An 18426-nucleotide genomic window follows, 5' to 3' on the forward strand; every position below is an offset into this window, starting at 1 on the left:
AATTGCAGATACTTCTCCTGCTAGAACACAAGCATAATTATTTACAATGCCTGGTGACTCATGTTATACACTGTTTTGGGATAAAATATTTTCAAAGATTTTTTTGAATAAAAAAGTATAAATTATTTCTGACATAAGCATATCACTATAAACATACATGTCATTCTGACTCAACATCAGAAAGGAAGGACAAATTATTTCTTATTTTAAAAAATTCTTGAAAATGGTTTCTTTGAAAAGCAGTCAGGTCTGATCTTCCACGGCTGCTTTATAATTCTATGGTACTGGCAGCTTTTGCAAACGTTTTGAATGAACACATATTCAAGACTGGAAGTTTTTTTACTCTTAAGTCTTTTGTGAATGAAGAAAATTATGTCTGACTCAAGAGGACATCCCAGTGACAAAGGTGAAACTGCAAATCTTTTGAAGTAGTCCTGTTTAAAATCATTGCTTATTCTCTAATTCAAAACATGTATTATTGACAGTTCGTCATGTCCCTCCAAGTCAAAGGAGGGAGCCTGCCTGTTCTACTAGATCTTCACACTAGATAGTTCTACTTAATAAAAATTAAAATTGTAACTATAAACCCCATATTACATTACAGAGGTTAACTAACAAACATCAGTGCCCCTAAGCTTATATAAGCATTTTGAAAGAAAATTTTGTTCTATTTTTACTATTATACTATAAATATATTTTATTACGGATTTTTTTTTTTTCTGTTTCTACGGTACAAGGGGAAAAAAATCAGTGGGAGTCAAATAATTAGTCAAGCACAGGGCTCAAGTGAACACCCACTTGAAATAATTAGGAACTGTCAAACAGTACAGAAGGCTATGTAGCCCAGAGGTATTCAAGCTTATTTACTATTCCATTCTGAATCTAAAAGACAGCCAATGAAATTCAATTTACACTTGAAGGAATGATGCAGATTCTCCTGGAATCTTCCTGGAAAAGAGAAGGCTGGCTGGATGTGTGAATAGCACTCTCAAGCTTCAAAGCAAAGTCAAGGCATTGCTCTTCTGAGTGCAAAAAATATTCAGGAAACAGTTCTCCTGTTATCCCAGGAGTGGTAACTGAAGCAGGCAACCCTTCCTCAAAGAGAAAAGGTTTTGGCCCTTAATATACTGGTCAAGCCACTAAAACAAGGAAAGCTTAAAAGCCATTTTTCTCTGCCACTGTTTGAAAGATCAGAAATTTATCGATTTTAAGAGCAGCAGATTGCATTACCCATTACTTTGGACCATCCAGCACCTCCTGTGCTGAAATAATTATATATTATTTGGCTAAATCACAACAGCTGCTCCCCTAGGAAGCTCTGGATTCCATCTTCTAACCTTTCAGAAAATACACCACTACCATTGGTCGATTAATCTAATCATTAACTATTCTTGAATATGCCTAGATGTAGCTAGCAGCAATTGATTTGTATTTGTCCTTCACAAACAGATTAGGGAGTCCAGGATCTCTCACAGCAAAGACAGTACATCTTCAAAACAATTTGTCCATCTTCCTTTTGGCACGATGAGACACACAAATCATTCAGTGTCACTGCTGGCATTTTATCCAGCACTCTATTTTTTGATAGGTGGTCTTTTCCCTATTGTAATAAACCAACTCCTCCAACATGAAGGCCAGTAAATCCATTAAAAAGAATTGTTTGTGATTCTGTAATTACTCCAAATTCTTTAACTTGTAGGAGCTTATTCACCAAAGAGGGCTTCACAGGTAATACAAACACAATGTCACAGCATGAGATCTTCAACAGTTACATGACAAGATTTTAACTGCTGTTGTTTGGCAAATAGAGTACAATTCCAGGTAATCTGCTTTTTGGACCAAGGAAGTCCACTATTGTCTGTCCTTCACTGTCAAGTACTGCATCAATAATTACATTTAGGATGCCTTGGAGGGGAAAAAAAATTACACAAAAAACACAGCATCAAAACAGTTCCTTTTGAAGTCAAAACCTTTGTCTAGAAGCTAAGCAAAAATACTCTCCTGCATCCTAGAATATCTCCAATACGGGAATTTTAATACTCTACCAACTACCTAAAGCATAACACAATCCAGACACAAAAATGTCAGGCCTTCTCTCTTTAAAAAAAAAAAAAGTTCTCTGTTGACTATGGGTAAGAAATGGCAAGCATGCAACCAAAAATCACATTCTATGTACACTGCTTAATCTTCTACACAAGTTATTCCTTAACAGCAAAGGATCCAACTAGAATTTAACATTCAAGGACACACACTGTACCTAAGCAAAGTTACCCTCTTTAAATCCTGAAGCTTCAAGAACAACTACACTGCATGTTTTAGGAGCTTTACCCCATAGTGCTTTCCACAGTAAAAAACTACCACTAGCTGAACTAACATCTAAAATATGCCAGAATGGATCTGACTAGCTTCTTTTTTAAGAACTGCCAAGTTCAACTATTTTTTAGATTAATTTTTCAAGTGATAATGAGATAAACTAAAACATGAATTCAATTACAATTTGTCAAACACCTGTAGCAGCCTTGCATGGACACAGAAAATTCAAAGGGACAGAGAGCAGTCTTTGGAAATAGACTGGTAAACATGGTAAGAGGACAATTTACTACACTGTTAAATGTGTGAAGTAGCAGAATACCCACCATATACATCAGAATGTCCCTAATCATCACCATTGCTGTTTGATGATCATTCCACGCTTGGTTTAGTGTTTGTAGAAAGTTGTTATTCAAGGAGTTTAACACGTCATCTCGCACCTGAAGAGAAAAAAAAGATACACTGAATAAACGCCAAGTCAGTTTCTCACGCAGCACTTAAATCTTAAACTTAGCTTCATCACAAGAATTCTTACTCCTCTATGGACCTGAATTTTGCAAAGAGGTTCTTGCTTTTCCTGAGTGCTGACTATCCCTACCTTGTATTTCCCTTCTGTGGAAAAATAAGAAAAATTATTCTAGATACAAGGCAAACAAACACGGGTTTAAAATTTCAAAGGAATTCCTGAAATCTCAAATGTTAAAAATAGTCTTTGTCAACTCCTCAAAGCTCTCATTTCCTGTGTTATAGTGTTTCAAGTGCTGGTAATTTTACTATCACAAGTAATTTCAGATCATTGGGTAGTAGCAGTAAATGCTACAAACAGGAACAAGTACAGGTGGAAAATTGGCCGTGATGACATTTAGAGACAAGCTGAGATAGCAGACAGCAAACTACAGCTCTGAAAGGAACCAATTGCCTGGTAAAGATCAGACTCTTACATTAATACCAACAACAAGACTTCACAGAAAAAAGAAAGTCATCTTTGTTTTTTATGAATGATTTGCAACTTGCAAGTTAATCTGTCTCATCAACTTCAGATTTTGTGTCTCTGCCACTACTCTCCCTACTAATAAAAAACCCATCCAGTTTCATATTTTGATTTTTCCAGTAGGCAAATACTGCAGTGCTCAAACTTGAAACTGATGTCAAAGAGAAACCTGTGGGAATGTAAAAAAATTGTTCCACAGTTAATAAAATGTGAGAATTGACTTTAGACATAACATGCAAAATATATTCTGCCCTCTGTGGTAACCAAACAATGTTCACATTTATTGATTTCCCCAATACCTGGCTGATAGTGTAAATTTCAGTACAGAGATTCAAACAGGGAAACAAAACACACGCGCCAGGCAGCCACAAGCTGCACCAATGCCTCACACAACCACCTGACAGGCTTCATTGTGTCATTCCAGTTTTATGAAGTTATTAGGCCAAACAGGGTAACAGAATTCTGTCTGCCACACCGCTATACACACACACAAACTCAGATGAGCAAACCAGAGACACAGCGTGGCACATCATCCACCACAATGGTCTCAAAGAGGAGACAGATGAAGGAGAAAAGGAGAGGAATGAAGGAGCAGGAGGAGGAAGAGGAAAGGGAGGAAGGAAGAGAAAGGGAAGGAGGAGGAAGAAAGAGGGAGAGGGGAAAGATGAAGGAGGGGAAACTTACCCCAGTAACATTCACCTTGTTACTGCCTCTAGGCAATATAGATATGCATAGGTTGTTCAAAGCTTTCTTACATCTTCAAACACCTACTTGGCACTCCTGAGCAAGGCCTCTCCTTGCTTTAGGAAAACATAATACGCAGTTATAAGCATTGCTTAGCTGCATCATTCTTTCTGATCATCTTTGGCCTCCCAAATGTGTGTTCTCTTGTCACCCAGTACAGGTAGTTTTTAGCCAAAACATAAATATGCATTAAAAACTTCAGCAGACATACTTGTGAAGAATATGCAGAATCTCCCAGAACAAGGGAAACAAACTCTACATGGTTGCCTTCACTTCTTTGGTCAGTATGGAAAAACATTATAAACATTATTTGATAGCTCATCCACACTGATAAAATTTACCAAGGCATGATTAGATTATAAGCACAATTTAATAACCAAGGGTAGTTATTGACCAATTTTATGACACCCTTTAACAACACAGAGGCAGTGTGCCCTTTTAATTGCACACATCCCACACCCATTACACTAACCGTGCGGGGCCAGCCAGTGCCAAGTCACACAAAAGGGGGTGGATACTTCCCACCAGGTAGCAGTGACAACTTGCTTCCAAGCAGACACTGGCATGCTCTGCAATAGTGGCACCTGTGCCCCATATGGCGTGCCACGTGGATTTCTGGAAATGGGCTTGAATTTCAGGAAAGGGTGCTATACAATGGAGCTACCTTCAGAGTTTCCCTGTGAAGCCTCCCAATGACATCCTTGTAGGTTTATTTGAAACTGAGAGGTTTGGAAAGCCATCCTTTCAGATGCTACAAAAGCCAACCAAACTAATGCCAAGCAAATTATAACTTACAGCATCTTTATAGTTAACAAGTGTTCAACACATTCCTTGTGTGGGCCATTAATTCAGCAATACTACAGCAAAACTGCTGTAATGCACAAAACATCTTAGCCATGCAAAGGTGCAGAGTCACACCACTTTGGCAGAATAAATGATCTGAAGTAAAAAAATGTGCATACTCACACTCTTCAAACAAAGAACAGACACAGTTGCTACTCTGTCAAAGCCTTAAAAAATTTCAAATCTCAAAGATTTTTATCAGCAGAATGTTACTTTCAATTAGCTGAGCTTGTGGTGATTTCTGTGACAATATTTGCAGCTGTGAAGTAAATTGCAGTGAAAGCCAGCTTAAATAGGACTATCCATATACAGACATGCATGAAAATAAATTAGCAACTTCCTAATATATGTAACATCTTATAGTTACAAGGATGAAATTTTGTGTATAACTTCAGGCCCAACTGTATTTCCTACTAGATATAGGTCTTCAGAAAATACAGAACCCTCTCCCCAATAAGAGTAGTTTGCAGGCAAAGGCTTTCAATACCTTTAAATATCTCTTGATTAAGTGTACAAAAAGAAGATTTATGGCCTACTATTTCTATCTTACAGTGCCTGGCCTGATGCAGCAGCACAAATAGTTCAATTATGTAATTTCCACTACTGTAAGGACAGCCAGAATCTCCTGAGGGGAGCGGCAGTACAGAACAGCACTTTCTGAACCAAGGCCTCAAGCTCTCAGAACTTTTATTATAGAGTTTCTTTTAGAAAAATCCAAGTAATCTAAAAGATAGTATTCTAAAATCTTGGGAGTCCCAAGTAGGTTAATGGATTGACTATCAGAAATGTCAGTTCATCCCTGCAGCTGCTATCCTACTGCTAAAAGGAAAAAAAAAAAGCACTGAAGAATGCTGGGGATTCGGAACTGTTATGTACTTTTGAGCAATTCCCTCACATCCTTGTGCCCTCCATATAATAGAAGATTTGCTCAAGATCATCTGAAAACATCATTAAGAAAATACAAAGGCAGATAACACTTCATACATTGTCAGTCAGGCTTACAGTACACTCTAATGCTCAGTAGGTAATTTGCCTCCTACACAGCTTCTCATGTCATTCTTCCCATTTCATTGATGTTATGGAAATAATTTCAAACTCCCTGATGGAGATTACTCATCTCTCCCTTTTCTCTGCAACACTAAGAGCAAATTTTAAAGACTGCAAATGATCCCAGACATAACTTTCTAAGTCCCAGAGTAGACATGCTTCTTTCAGCCTGTACTTGCACCAGCACCTCACAGCATTCCTGCACTGAACACTGCCACCATGAGCAGCTCTGTGCCCTCCTGACCAAAGGTGTTCTCACATGCCTGTACTGTTATTCTGAAATAGCAGGTACTGGACAGACCCCTGAGGGACACCACTTGTCACTGATGGTCATTGGGACTCTAAGCCATTGACCACAGGCAACAGGTGTGACCACACCACCAATTTCTTATCCATTTTTAACTCCACTCATGGAATCCATCTCTTCCCAATTTAGACAGGAGAAGGTTATGGGAGACCATGCCGAAACTTTTACAGATGACCAGAGAAATTACATCCACAGCTCTTCCTGTGGTCACTCCTTCACAGAAGGCCACTGGGTTTGCCAGGCAAGACTTGCCCTTGGCTGTCCCAAGTCACCTCCCTGTCATCCGTGCATCTCAGCACAACTCCTAGGAGGATCTGTCCCATGATCCTCCCAGACACAGAGGTGAGGCTGACAGCTTGTAGTTGCCAAGGTCCTCCTTTCTACACCTCTAAAAGACAGGTACAATGTTTTCCCTTTTCCAGTCAGCTGGAAATTCACCTGACTGTCATGACTTCTCAAATATCATGGAGAGTGGCTTGTCAGCTACATCAGCCAATTCCCCTCAGGACCCAGGGATACACCTCACTGGGCCCCACTGACTAATGCATAAAAAGAACATTAAAAATATTATCCTGCAAACTTTTTAACTTCAACATTTTTTTTTTTTACTGTAACACAAATAATGCTTATCATCAAATGGTTTAGAGAGCTGTAAACTAAGCTCTCTGTGTTTTAAAAACACTTAACAACATTTGTGTGAAGTAATATCAAACTAGGCTTGAGAACTGTGAAGGAAGACTGTTCACATCAAGCTACAAGATTGTCAATGGGCAAGAAAGGGAGAAATTCGTGGTGAACAGTGCTGGATCCAGCTGGCAGCCAGTTACCAGTGGTGTCCTTCAGGGGTCTCTGCTGGGGCCAGTTCTGTTCAATATTTTTACTGATGACATGGATGAGGGCACTGAGTGTTTCATTAGTAAATCTGCAGGTGACACTAAGCTGGGGGCGTGTGTCGATCTGTTGGAAGGTAGGAGGGCTCTGCAGAGACCTGGAGCAGTTGGATGGATGGGCAGAGTCTAATACAATAAAGTTTAATAGGTCCAAGTGCCAAGTCCTGCATTTTGGCCACAAAAACCCCCTGCAATGCTCTAGGCTAGGGACAATGTGGCTGAATAGTGCCAGGGCAGAAGGGGACCTGGGGGTACTGGTGTCAGCAGCTGAACATGAGCCAGCAGTGTGCCCAGGTGGCCAAGAGGGCCAATGGCACCTGGCCTGGATCAGGAGTGGTGTGGCCAAAAGGAGCAGGGAGGTCATTCATCACCTGTACTCGGCACTGGTCAGGCCACACCTGGAGTGCAGTGTCCAAGTTCTGTCCCCACAGTTTAGGGTGGACATTGAGTGCTGTGTCCAGCTCTGGCCCCTCAGTTTAGGAAGGACACTGAGTGCTGTGCCCAGCTCTGGCCCCTCAGTTTAGGATGGACATTGAGTGCTGTGTCCAGCTCTGGCCCCTCGGTTTAGGGAGGACGTTGAGACACTTGAGCATATCCAGAGGAGGCAACGAGGCTGGTGAGGGGCTTGGAGCACAAACCCTGAGAGAAATGGAGGGTGTTTAGCCTGGAGAAAAGGAGACTCAGAGGTGACCTTATCACTCTCTACAACTCCCTGAAAAGTGGCTGTGGTCAGCTGGGGTTTGTCTCTTTCTCCAAGCAGCAACTGACAGAACAAGATGACACAGACTCAAGCAGTGCCAAGGGAAACATAGGTTTGATATTAGGAAAAAGTTTTTTACAGAAAGAGTGATAAAGTACTGGAATGGTCTGCCTGGGGAGGTGCTGGATGTGATTTAAAAGAAGACTGGATGTGGACTCGGTGCCATGGTTTATTGGTTTAGTTGAGCTGTTAGGCGTGGGTTGGATCCAGTGAATCTGAAGGTCTCTTCCAACTCAGTGACTCTATCATATAGAATTCTATGATTAGTGAAATACCAAATGCACAGGAATTAAATACTTGAATTAAGATGAAAGGTTTCAGCACTTTCAAAATTCAACAGTGTTTTTAAATAGCTCTACATGTACCATACTTAAATAATTATGTCAATACACAGGTAAAGACAAGTTTTAGCATGTTCCTACCCTGTAGTAAAAACAAGGTACTTCAAGAGAGCTGACTCCTCTCAGTGATGCAGAGTACCTGGCTTACTACAGCCTTTATCCCACAGCCAGACAAGAGTGATTTGGAACTGTAAACCATTGTGGTCTACAAGTCTAAAACCAAGCATCGTTGATAATAACTCACTTGTATGCACCTTGCATTGATCATATTTGTACCTATTATTTTATTTACAATTAATCTGTAAAGACAGTGCACTGTACTATGTTTTCTTGTTGAGAAGTTAAATACTTTCCCCATTAGTGTTTGATTGCTAATTAAAATGCTGAATAAGCACAACTTTCACCTGGCAATTAAATTAACATAAATCATAAATACTTAACAATGCTGCACCAAATATGAAGACTTGTGCTTTCCAAGCTTTAAAAATATTTGCAAAAACAACTGAACATTGCCTTCACCTAGTCTCTTCATCTCTTCTTAATTAACTAGCATGGCTGGAATACCACAAGAATGCAGCCATTTTCTGAAAAGATAACCTGGAGATACGGGCAGCAAATGACAGTTACGGCTCGATGATTATTGCAATTTCAGATTTGGGGTAGGCTTCTCAGCAGTGCTCCCTGAACTGAGTACAGTTCTTCAGTAAAATCTATTCACCTTTGAACACTTCCATTTTTATAAAAGTTACAAAATTTAATGAACAATATTTCAGTTGGCAAAATCCCCCTCTTCTAAATCCTAGCATCCACTGATTCTCTGAACAAAACTTTTACAAAGACTTGTGATGAGAGCATTTATCGTTCATTAGCTACTTAAAATTTTCCAGAGAATCGCTCTAGGAAAGAGACAGCAAGCATAAAAGATTTTGCTAAAATTTCTATGAAAAAATGTGAGGTTAAAGAAAACTTCTTTTTTATCTGTCTTACAACAAGTACTAATGCCACAGACATTAGATGTCGTTATAGAACTGATCCCCTTCTTGATAAACAATGCACTATCTTCTTCCATACTTCCATCTATATATGCCTCAACATAATGTATCTAAGCAAACATTCAAAAGGGACAAGCAGTAGCTTTTAGCCTCTATAAGTTTTTGTTATTGTTCAGAAATTTTTGGCATAAATCACATTGTTTAAGTCTTTTTCTTGGATTATTTATTCTGGCATCATCAGAATAATTTAGTCTTTTTAACTCCACAGCAGTTAACTACTAAAACTCAGTTAATATTTCATTTGAAAAAGCTTTGGTCAACAACACACATAGATATAATTTGATTAATCACATTAAAGAGCTGAATATTTGGTCATCAGAGAAGATTTTTTTTTAAAGCACCAGATACAGGACTATTAAGTTTCAGAAAGGTACTTCTCAGCCTCTGCACTGAAACTACAAACTCAGAATCTCCTGCTCTTTGTCAGCCTGCCACAATCAGCTCTTCAGAATAATTAATTCTGCAAATGCATATTTTTTAATATGCAAAATAGCTAGAAACTAAGAAAAGTGGCAGAATACCTGGGAACAAAGATGAAAAATACCCATCAATTTAAACCAGGATAAACTAAAGCCTAGGAATAATAAAAGTTCAGTGTCACGATTATTAAGTGCATACGCATATACAAGAACAAGGCAAAAAAAAGCCTCAGCCATTTGCCACATTTTATCTGAATAGTACAGATTATGAATGCACAGATAATGAAACCAGAAGTTTTTGAGTCACAGATGTGCTACAATTATAGAAAAGAACTGCAAATTATTTAGTCACTTCACAGAGGATGTCTCCTCTGGTACAAACAGTAAAAAAGCTCCAAATTCAAAGCAGTTTTAGACTATATTTATCTGGACCACACTTTTGAAAACTACGATTTTAGAAAAGAAATAACACATTTCTCTGCCACAACAGTAACTCCAGTTGGAATGCACAAAGAAAGTCCCCAAGCATCCTGCATTATTTAGCCATAGATCTCCCATCCATTATCTGTAATTCAGCCAGAAGTCATCATCCAAGACACATGATGGTCTCTGACTTTCCTTTTCAGATCTTGTAAAAACAGGACAAAAATCTGATACTCCATCTGAACCCACAGCCAGAATATGCGATCAAATATGAAATGAAAGAGGACATGTACCTCTCTGCTATGGATGTTACCAAGAGTGGTAAGGCAGGCATCTCCCAAACACTTAGAATCCTATTGCCATGAAATGTTATCTGAAGATCTAAAAAGTGAGCTTTAACATTTTCCACTTACATATTTATTAACCAATTCTAAACTTCTCTCAAAGACTAAAAAACTGGTTCCATGGTTTACCGTGAGACCTGAAGACTCCTTTTCACAGATGATACAACTTCAGAAAGTTTCTGAATGTCATTTTGACTCATTTACATGGTTTTGTGAAGGCTGACATCGCAGAGTGTGCCATGTTGGGATTTTGCTATTGCTGGGCTGCTGTTTTTGAACAGTGCCTAGCACCTCTTTAAAGAGCATAATCCCAGCACAACTGCCTCATTAACTTGTGAATTAGTTCATTAGTCTATAGAAAACAGGTTTGTACATTGGTATGTATTTGTTCCACTGATGAAAAAACTGATTGGCAAACAACACAAAATTTGGCCTAAGAAAGTCACAAAATACCACCAAAAATGACACAAACCTTTTAAAAAAAAATCAGCTCTTAACAGTTATTCTTCCAAAGAAAGTTGTTTCCTGTTAAACACTTTCAAGTGCTTCCTATGGTCTGCCCTCCATCAGTAACTTACAACAAACAGTACCTGGAACATGAAATCATTTGAGCTTGATGTTAGCTCCATGATACCATTTTTGAGAGAAGCTACACAACTGCAACACAAGGTAACATCATAAAGTTAGATTTTCTGTCATTTAAATAACTGTTCAGAATTGTTTCATATAAGACACTTCTATTTTAACTCACAAATGGACAAACCTTGTTTATTAGATGCTCAGTGACCACTTCTCTTAGTCCAGTGTAGAGTTTTTCACCATGTTTATGCAACACCATTGTATAAGCATTTCTATACAGCTCCTCAAAACTGAGACCACTATTGTTCTTACGCTGAATCTCTTGGATTGCGTTTTTCAGAAGATCCCAAATGCTGTTCACATATTTCTCGTCCATAGTCATCTGTAAAAATAAAACATTACGTTATTGTTTTGAATAAAAAAATATAGATAATATGAGGTAACTGCTCTGCCCCATCTTGTTGATTCCACTATCACAAGATTTATCCATATTTATTAAAAGAAAAACAGTATTTATGAGACTAGTACAGATTTCAAGAAATATTTATGAAAACTGTAATTTGCAGAAGTTTAATGCTTTTTTTGTTTCAGAACTGCAAATCCCCAGAATCCAACTGCAGAGCCTTTGGAGGTGGAAAGGAAGGCAATTGTGGACAGAAGTCTCTTCCCTACTCTTCCTCTACAGGTTAACAGTGACAGATGGCTAACTCTCATTTCATATTAACACATTATCTGGCACCTCATAAATCGTACTGCAATACTGATCTGCTTCACCAGACCCCAAATCAACCTGTACAACAAAAGATAATCATGTCTGACATAGATCTAGCAAACTAGTCATCTGCTTGAGCTAACTAGGGACTAGCTGAGGTACTAATGGCCAAAGAATACCTACACTGTACCTACAATTTAAATAATTATAGGTACCACTGAAAACCCCCACAAATGCCCAACATTAATACCTGCATTGAACATATTCTCTTTGCACAAACACAACTAAATAACTTTCGAAAGGACATGTACCAAGCACTAAGCATCTGCTTGTTCAGATGTTGTAAACTTCAGTAAAAACACAGAAAGAAAAAAAAAGAAACATTCAGAGGAGAAAAAATCTTGCAAGAAACAGTCTCAATACAATAGCAGACTTCTATCTAGTACTTATTGCGAACCACTGCACATTTGTTCTTTACCAGTGCAAAGGTGCTTCAATATATGAAGTTTTATAGATAAAGCAGTGTCTGGGATTCAGGAAAAAAAAAAAAAAAAAAAAAAACATATGCCAGTATTGCTTCAAGTTTGTGATTCAGCCAAGTCTCATCACCCAAATGAAAAATAAAACCCAAACACTTTTAAACTGAACCAATTTAAAAAGCAATGTTAAAGTTAAGTTTGGTTTGATTTAGTTTTTACAAAATCAGGGACAGATTTACCATTTTATAGCTAAAGAAAAAGGCTGAAGAGAGAAGAGAAAAAAACTGCTATTCTCAGAATTACTACGGGAAGTGAAAATATCCCAGAGTCTATCAATACTGTCGAAGTTCTCTTGAAAATAGGAACTGAAATTATTAAAGGAGTAAAAAATAATGGTGTGATGTCATAGAGGAAAACTGTGACCAGCCCTAATCTACCTCCCCTCCTTCCAATCAAACTCATTTAGTGAATAGAGGAAAAAAATATGAAGACTAGATTTGACTGCATTTGTAATCAACTGCAATTATTTAGCAGAATTTTTTTATTCCAAGCATATTTTTATATGTATTTTCAAAACATCATATTGAATTTTCTAGGCATGATAAATAGTCCTAGCTCACAATAAAGATAGACCATTTACTGCCTTGGAAAGGAATAGGCTGCTGAATAAAATGAACACAGGACAATCTTCTATTCTGCTCATCTTCTGGAGTTTTGCTTAAATACAAGGATTTTTGTTATAAAAATAAACCTATTGCTACTTTTCCCACTCCTCTGATACCAGATCCACTTGACTGCTGAACTCTATGAACCCCAAACTTAAGATGCGCCATTAAATATGTAAAAACAAAAAACCAAAATAAAATTACAAACGTGTTGAAAAAATTTTAGCTCCCTCTCTCCTAAACGCAAAGCCTCAAAGTAACAGAGGAAGGGTGGACGGAACGTCACAGGTCCCTCCACACTTCTTCCTTATTCTGCTACATGCAGCATTGAAAGGTCAGTCATTTTAATTTGCATTTGCTACACTGGTGCTCCTTTCAGGGAAGTGATTTTCTATAGCCTTCCTGAACCAGCAATTTTACAAGTACTGATAATGAAGGCAACCATTTAGACTTGCAGACAGCAATCCAAGTAAAAGCTTTTCAGCTTTCCTTTCAAAAACTTGTGGTTTTGTTTTCAAACAAAGCAGAGGCTCCCCTTGCTAATTAAAAAACTCTCAGCCAACACAACCTTTTTATCTCAACTGCAATTTAATTGCACACTGTACTCTAAGTAAAGGTATGATCTGTATAAACCAGGCAAATCACTGGGCACAAGGCTGCAGAGGTATTACAGCGTTCCTGGGTTGGTCACAGGAAACATCTCTGTATACAGAGATAAAGCAGCACATCTGGTAATTCAGATCCATTCCGCAAAAAGCTAAAAGCAAACTGTTTAATTCTAGTACTTTTAATCCAAATGCTATAAAAAAAGAAGGAATGATTGCAACATTATTTGCTCCAAAGTCCTTGAATACATACAAGAACACAGAGCTTTCTGCCACTTAACAATTGACACACCATAAACTACTCTGAAAGCACAAGAAAGGTCCACAGCAGGTAATTTTAAGGAGTACACATCTCCATGAGATAAATATACAGAAATATTTAAGAAAGTACTATAAAATTATCTTATTACCTTTTAGGATTAAGTATTAAAAACTCTGCTTTTCAATGCACCTTCTTATTCTGCTTCTGACTCAGATTAACATCTGTGAGGTTTTATGGGAACAGGTTTGCTCAAGTTCTAGAATATCACGTTAGAAGAACACTGTCTTCCAAAATGATCTAGCATAGCTAACTTGTTTGCAGCAGTGTTTTCTAACAAAGCAAAGACTCCTAATACTTTAAATAATACCATTCTATTTGGCAGTAAGTCACTGCAGTAATGTTTGAGCAAAAATGTATTATTTCCTCCCTGCTGCTGAAAAGTTGTTTAGCATTTGAGCAGAAGACGTCTTCCTGTATTCTCAAGGCTATGGAAGAACTGCAATGACTAAATCTATTCTTGGATTATTTAACTCATAGGTTCATCTCTTTTCATCCCATCCCTTAAGTCAGCCTTGTAGGTAGATTCAAAATCCAAACAAATAACCAGTAAGTTGTTGATGCTACTAGAACACTGGCATTTTTCAGAATTTTCTACAAAAACATCTCTGACAACAGAACTGCAATCCTAATCCCCCAGTCTGACCCAATAACGAAGATTTATGCAACTCTCTAGATTCCTAGCAACAAAGTCAGTAAGTCAGGAAGGTCCACTTCCACATATACAGGATCAGAACCCAGATGTTCTTCCGTGTTCATTCTCAGATTTCTTCTAATGGTTATATTTCAGAACTGAAATCCACAGTTACAACAGTTGCCTTGCTTGTGTCTTGTATTCTTGCAGATTTAAGCAGAACCCAGATTGTTGCTTCTGCTGGTCTTTGAAAAAACACTACACAGGTTTGGAAAGGCTTTCAGAAGCGAAATCCCAGTGATTTCAGTAGTGTCTACACCCAGACGCACTAACATAGTAAGAAGCCAGTGTCCAAGCAGAGGAAACGTGTTAATGTACTCGCGCTTATCTGAACATTACCTTTCTTGGGGAATGGGAAAGCAACCAAGTCTGTTACTGGCAGGAGAGAGAGCTGTTTATAAGAAGCCGCCGGTTGGAAAGCTTCCACACACTGCTGCCCAAATGCTAATGATTCAAAGATGCAACTTGAGCACAAACATCTGAACTCAGAGTGTAGCACAAGCACATCTTGAGGAAATTAGACTAAAATGTCAGTGTATATGAAAGTACAATCATTTCACAAAAAAGAGACTGCAAAGGACTCAAAAAGTCCTTTATTCCACTGTGCAGGATCACATACACTCAAGCTCCTTCCTTGAACAATGTTTGTCTATCCAATTAAAATCATCAAGTCAAATAATCACTGTCAGCAACCCATTGCCATTATCACCTGTAAAGCAGGTAAAGCTGGCAACCATCCTGAAGAACCTTCTCAGACTCCCTCCTGGAAGCTTACAGGCACCACCTCCTCCAGGTAACCTAGCAGCATTCAATCAGAAGCAGCAAACAGCTCAATTCTCGTCATTTTCTGATCAACATATAACTTCACACAAAATGTTATTGGCCCCTTTCTAGTCACAAAGGGAAGGGAAGGGCAATATCCCATCCCCAGGGCAAAGGAACAACCCCATGCATTAATGCCTGCTGGGGCAAACAGCTGGAAAGCACATTTGGCAGAAAAGAACCCAACGCTCTTGGTGGACATCAAGTTGATGACAAACCAATGTGCCCTTGAGGCAAGGAAGATTAATGGTATCATAGGCTGCATATGGAAGAGCTGCCAGCGGGCCAAGGGCTTTACTCAGCACTGCAAAGCCACATGCAGAGCACTGTGCCCAGTTCTGGGTTCCCCAGCTGTAAGAGACACAAACACACTGGAGGGTTCAGTGAGGGCCCCCTAACAAAACTCTGAAGCATCTCTCATAGGAAGGACAGAGCCAGCCTCTAGAGCCACCCTCTAGAAACCCTGCAGGGATCAAATCAGTATATGAAAAGGGAGGGTGTACTGAAGCGGGAACCAGCCTCTGCAGTGGTGCCCAGTGACAGGAGCAGATCCAGCAGGCACAAACACAGGAGATTCCTCGTGATCATCATGAAAACTTTTTCGTTGTGTGAGTGACCAAGTACTGGCACAGGTTGCCCAGAGAGGCTGCGGAGTCTCCATTCTTAGAGACATTCAGAAACCATCTGCATACAGTCCTGAGCAACCAGCTCTAGGTGAGCCTGCTTGAGCAGTGGGGCAGGACAAGATCACTTCCCCAAGTGCCTTCCAATCTCAACCACTGGGTGATCTGGTGATACACATTACAGCTGTAGGCTGAGGAAGCCGGAAAACCAGGGCTTCCTGTGTAAACGTGACCTTTTTTAAACTGCCTGTACCAGCCTTCCAATGGAAATGCATTGTACAATAACAAAGGTGAGCAACAAAATATTTGTGGTCACCAGCAGAACCTGCTGTTTGCTCCCTAGCTTCTATCAACTACAGTCAAAAACTACAACTCCCAGATTCAGGAACATCTAACATATGTGTTGCTGGAAATTAATATTACTTTGCAGAGAAATAAATGTTTTGGCGTAAAAGTTCCATTCTATTTACTTTAACTTTTACAACAGTTTCCTCTGAATGCAACTTCATCCCATATTTGAACTTTTTTCCTTGTCATCATATTGCCCTTAACACTACAGAGCTCGCTCCTCTTATATGCTTGAAATTATGCGAATTGCAAAGAAAACTTACAGATGTAAACTAAGAGCCTGCTGAAATCTTGATAGTTTATACCAACTTTAAGTAGCTATCTAGTCTTCTTAACAAGAGGTGGTTAAGAAAGAAATGAGGAAGAGGTAAACAGATGTCCTACAGTGTCAGCAGGAGTATCCACTGAAGTCGACCAGCAGCAACAGGAGATACAGGAAAACCACTACTCTCAAGATTACTGACCAGACACAGCTTCTTATCCTTCTAGCAGATGAAATTTCTAGATAAATTCCAGAAAGTTCACACAAAGACCTCACACCAAACTTGTTAAATCTCAGAAGTTTTAATAGACTGTCAACACAAATGCAAGATATTTTTCCTCTCCAAACTGTTACAAACCCTACTAACTCAGTTTTTCTGCAGCATAGCTGGAGAGTGTTTACCACAATTCAACACATTAGCAGGTGAAACACGTCTGTCTCGAAGTGATTACTGCAGAACAAGGGTTCACAAAGTTTTCAAAAAAAGCAACCATCTGCCTCATTCCTTTCCATGACACCCTTCACAGGTCTAACACCACAGAGCACTAAAGAACCAACTGAAACTACAGAATACAGGAGTTTATGTCTGCCATGAAGGAAGTGCCTGGATACCAACAATTAAAGTTAGTTAGCTGTGCTGGGAGTAACATTTGCACCTAATAATTACCACCTATTCTCAATCCTCCATTCCCTATCCCTCCGCACAAAAAACGAGAAGGGTCTGACTGCTCTTATCTAAAACTGCCAGCACAGGGGCACAGTCCTTGAGGGAAAGGAGACTGTCACCAACACTGCTCCCTTCCACTGCAAGGCCATTCATCAAGATGGTATTAAATAGTTTGTAACACAATAACTCAGTATCCCCAGCCTGTGTCCTTCATTCTGGATGAAGTTTGGCTGAGGTTATCCAGAAAAGGGCAAGAGCAGCACATTTCTTGCCTCAGAACCTACACTATTTGAATTTTTATAAACCCTTTGAATATTGTTAATTTAAAAGACGAGAATTTACAATGACAGAGATATATTGTCTAGCATTTGCTCCAAGAATATCTCTGAAAAATGGCATATTAAGATATGGAAGTACATTTTTTTCAACTACAGAGCAGATAAAATGTTCTCTTATTAATGTCAAATGGAGAGCTCAATATCCACACTCCTCTGATTTCTTAAGTTTTCCTCACTATGTAACAATGAGTGTATCTGGAAGAGGATGCACAGGCTACATACACTCTCCCACAAATAAAAATAACTGATCTCTGAACAACCAAAACCACCACACACAAAGTTCCACAAAGTTCCTCAACCGTGTTGTCTCAACAGGTTGACTGTGACACACCAAAAACATGACTGGAGACTAAGAGAAGGAGCATGAAGAAAGTAAGGGGCACCTTGTCACACTGTTTTTCTCCTGAATCTGGGCTTTAATCTTAGGACATCTGTCAAGAGTCACTGGGAAGTAGTAGAAATGTTCTACCAAAACAGTCCTACTAAGTAGGACACCTTTTGCTCCTAGGTGACCTTTAGCAACAATCAAAGATGACAATACAGTATAATCCACGTCTCCTAAGGAGTGTCAAGAAATGCCTATTACACTGTTGTACTCCCTCAGAGGGTGTGTGTGGTGGGGGGAAATCAGTAACTTGCTTATAACATCTGCCAGTTGTCATTTACAAGATTGAATACTGACACAGTTTTTAATACCTGTGTTTTGTTCTTTACTCTTCCCTTGGTATTCAAGTATTTAGTTGTTGGGGTGGGCAAACACTACGCTAAACTTCTCCAGATTCCTCCTGCAAGCAAGATTCACAGCCTGCACCATGTTCCATTCCAGGCTCAGCAGACAAGTT

The 18426-nt window shown here is 39.0% G+C and overlaps 1 protein-coding gene across 1 annotated transcript in view; it reads right to left on the bottom strand.

Moving 5' to 3' along the window:
* The window catches only part of CUL3 (cullin 3), a 57988-nt gene that overhangs the window by 27760 nt on the left and 11802 nt on the right, over positions 1 to 18426 (bottom strand). The window contains exons 2-3 of the mRNA XM_040073991.2: positions 11235 to 11432; positions 2637 to 2750 (exon numbers count right to left, since the gene is read on the bottom strand). Of these exons, the coding sequence (XP_039929925.1) occupies positions 2637 to 2750; positions 11235 to 11432 (312 nt within the window). The remainder of the gene's footprint in view (positions 1 to 2636; positions 2751 to 11234; positions 11433 to 18426) is intronic.

Source organism: Hirundo rustica, chromosome 10, assembly GCF_015227805.2.
Source record: "Hirundo rustica isolate bHirRus1 chromosome 10, bHirRus1.pri.v3, whole genome shotgun sequence".
Classification (NCBI taxonomy): domain Eukaryota; kingdom Metazoa; phylum Chordata; class Aves; order Passeriformes; family Hirundinidae; genus Hirundo; species Hirundo rustica.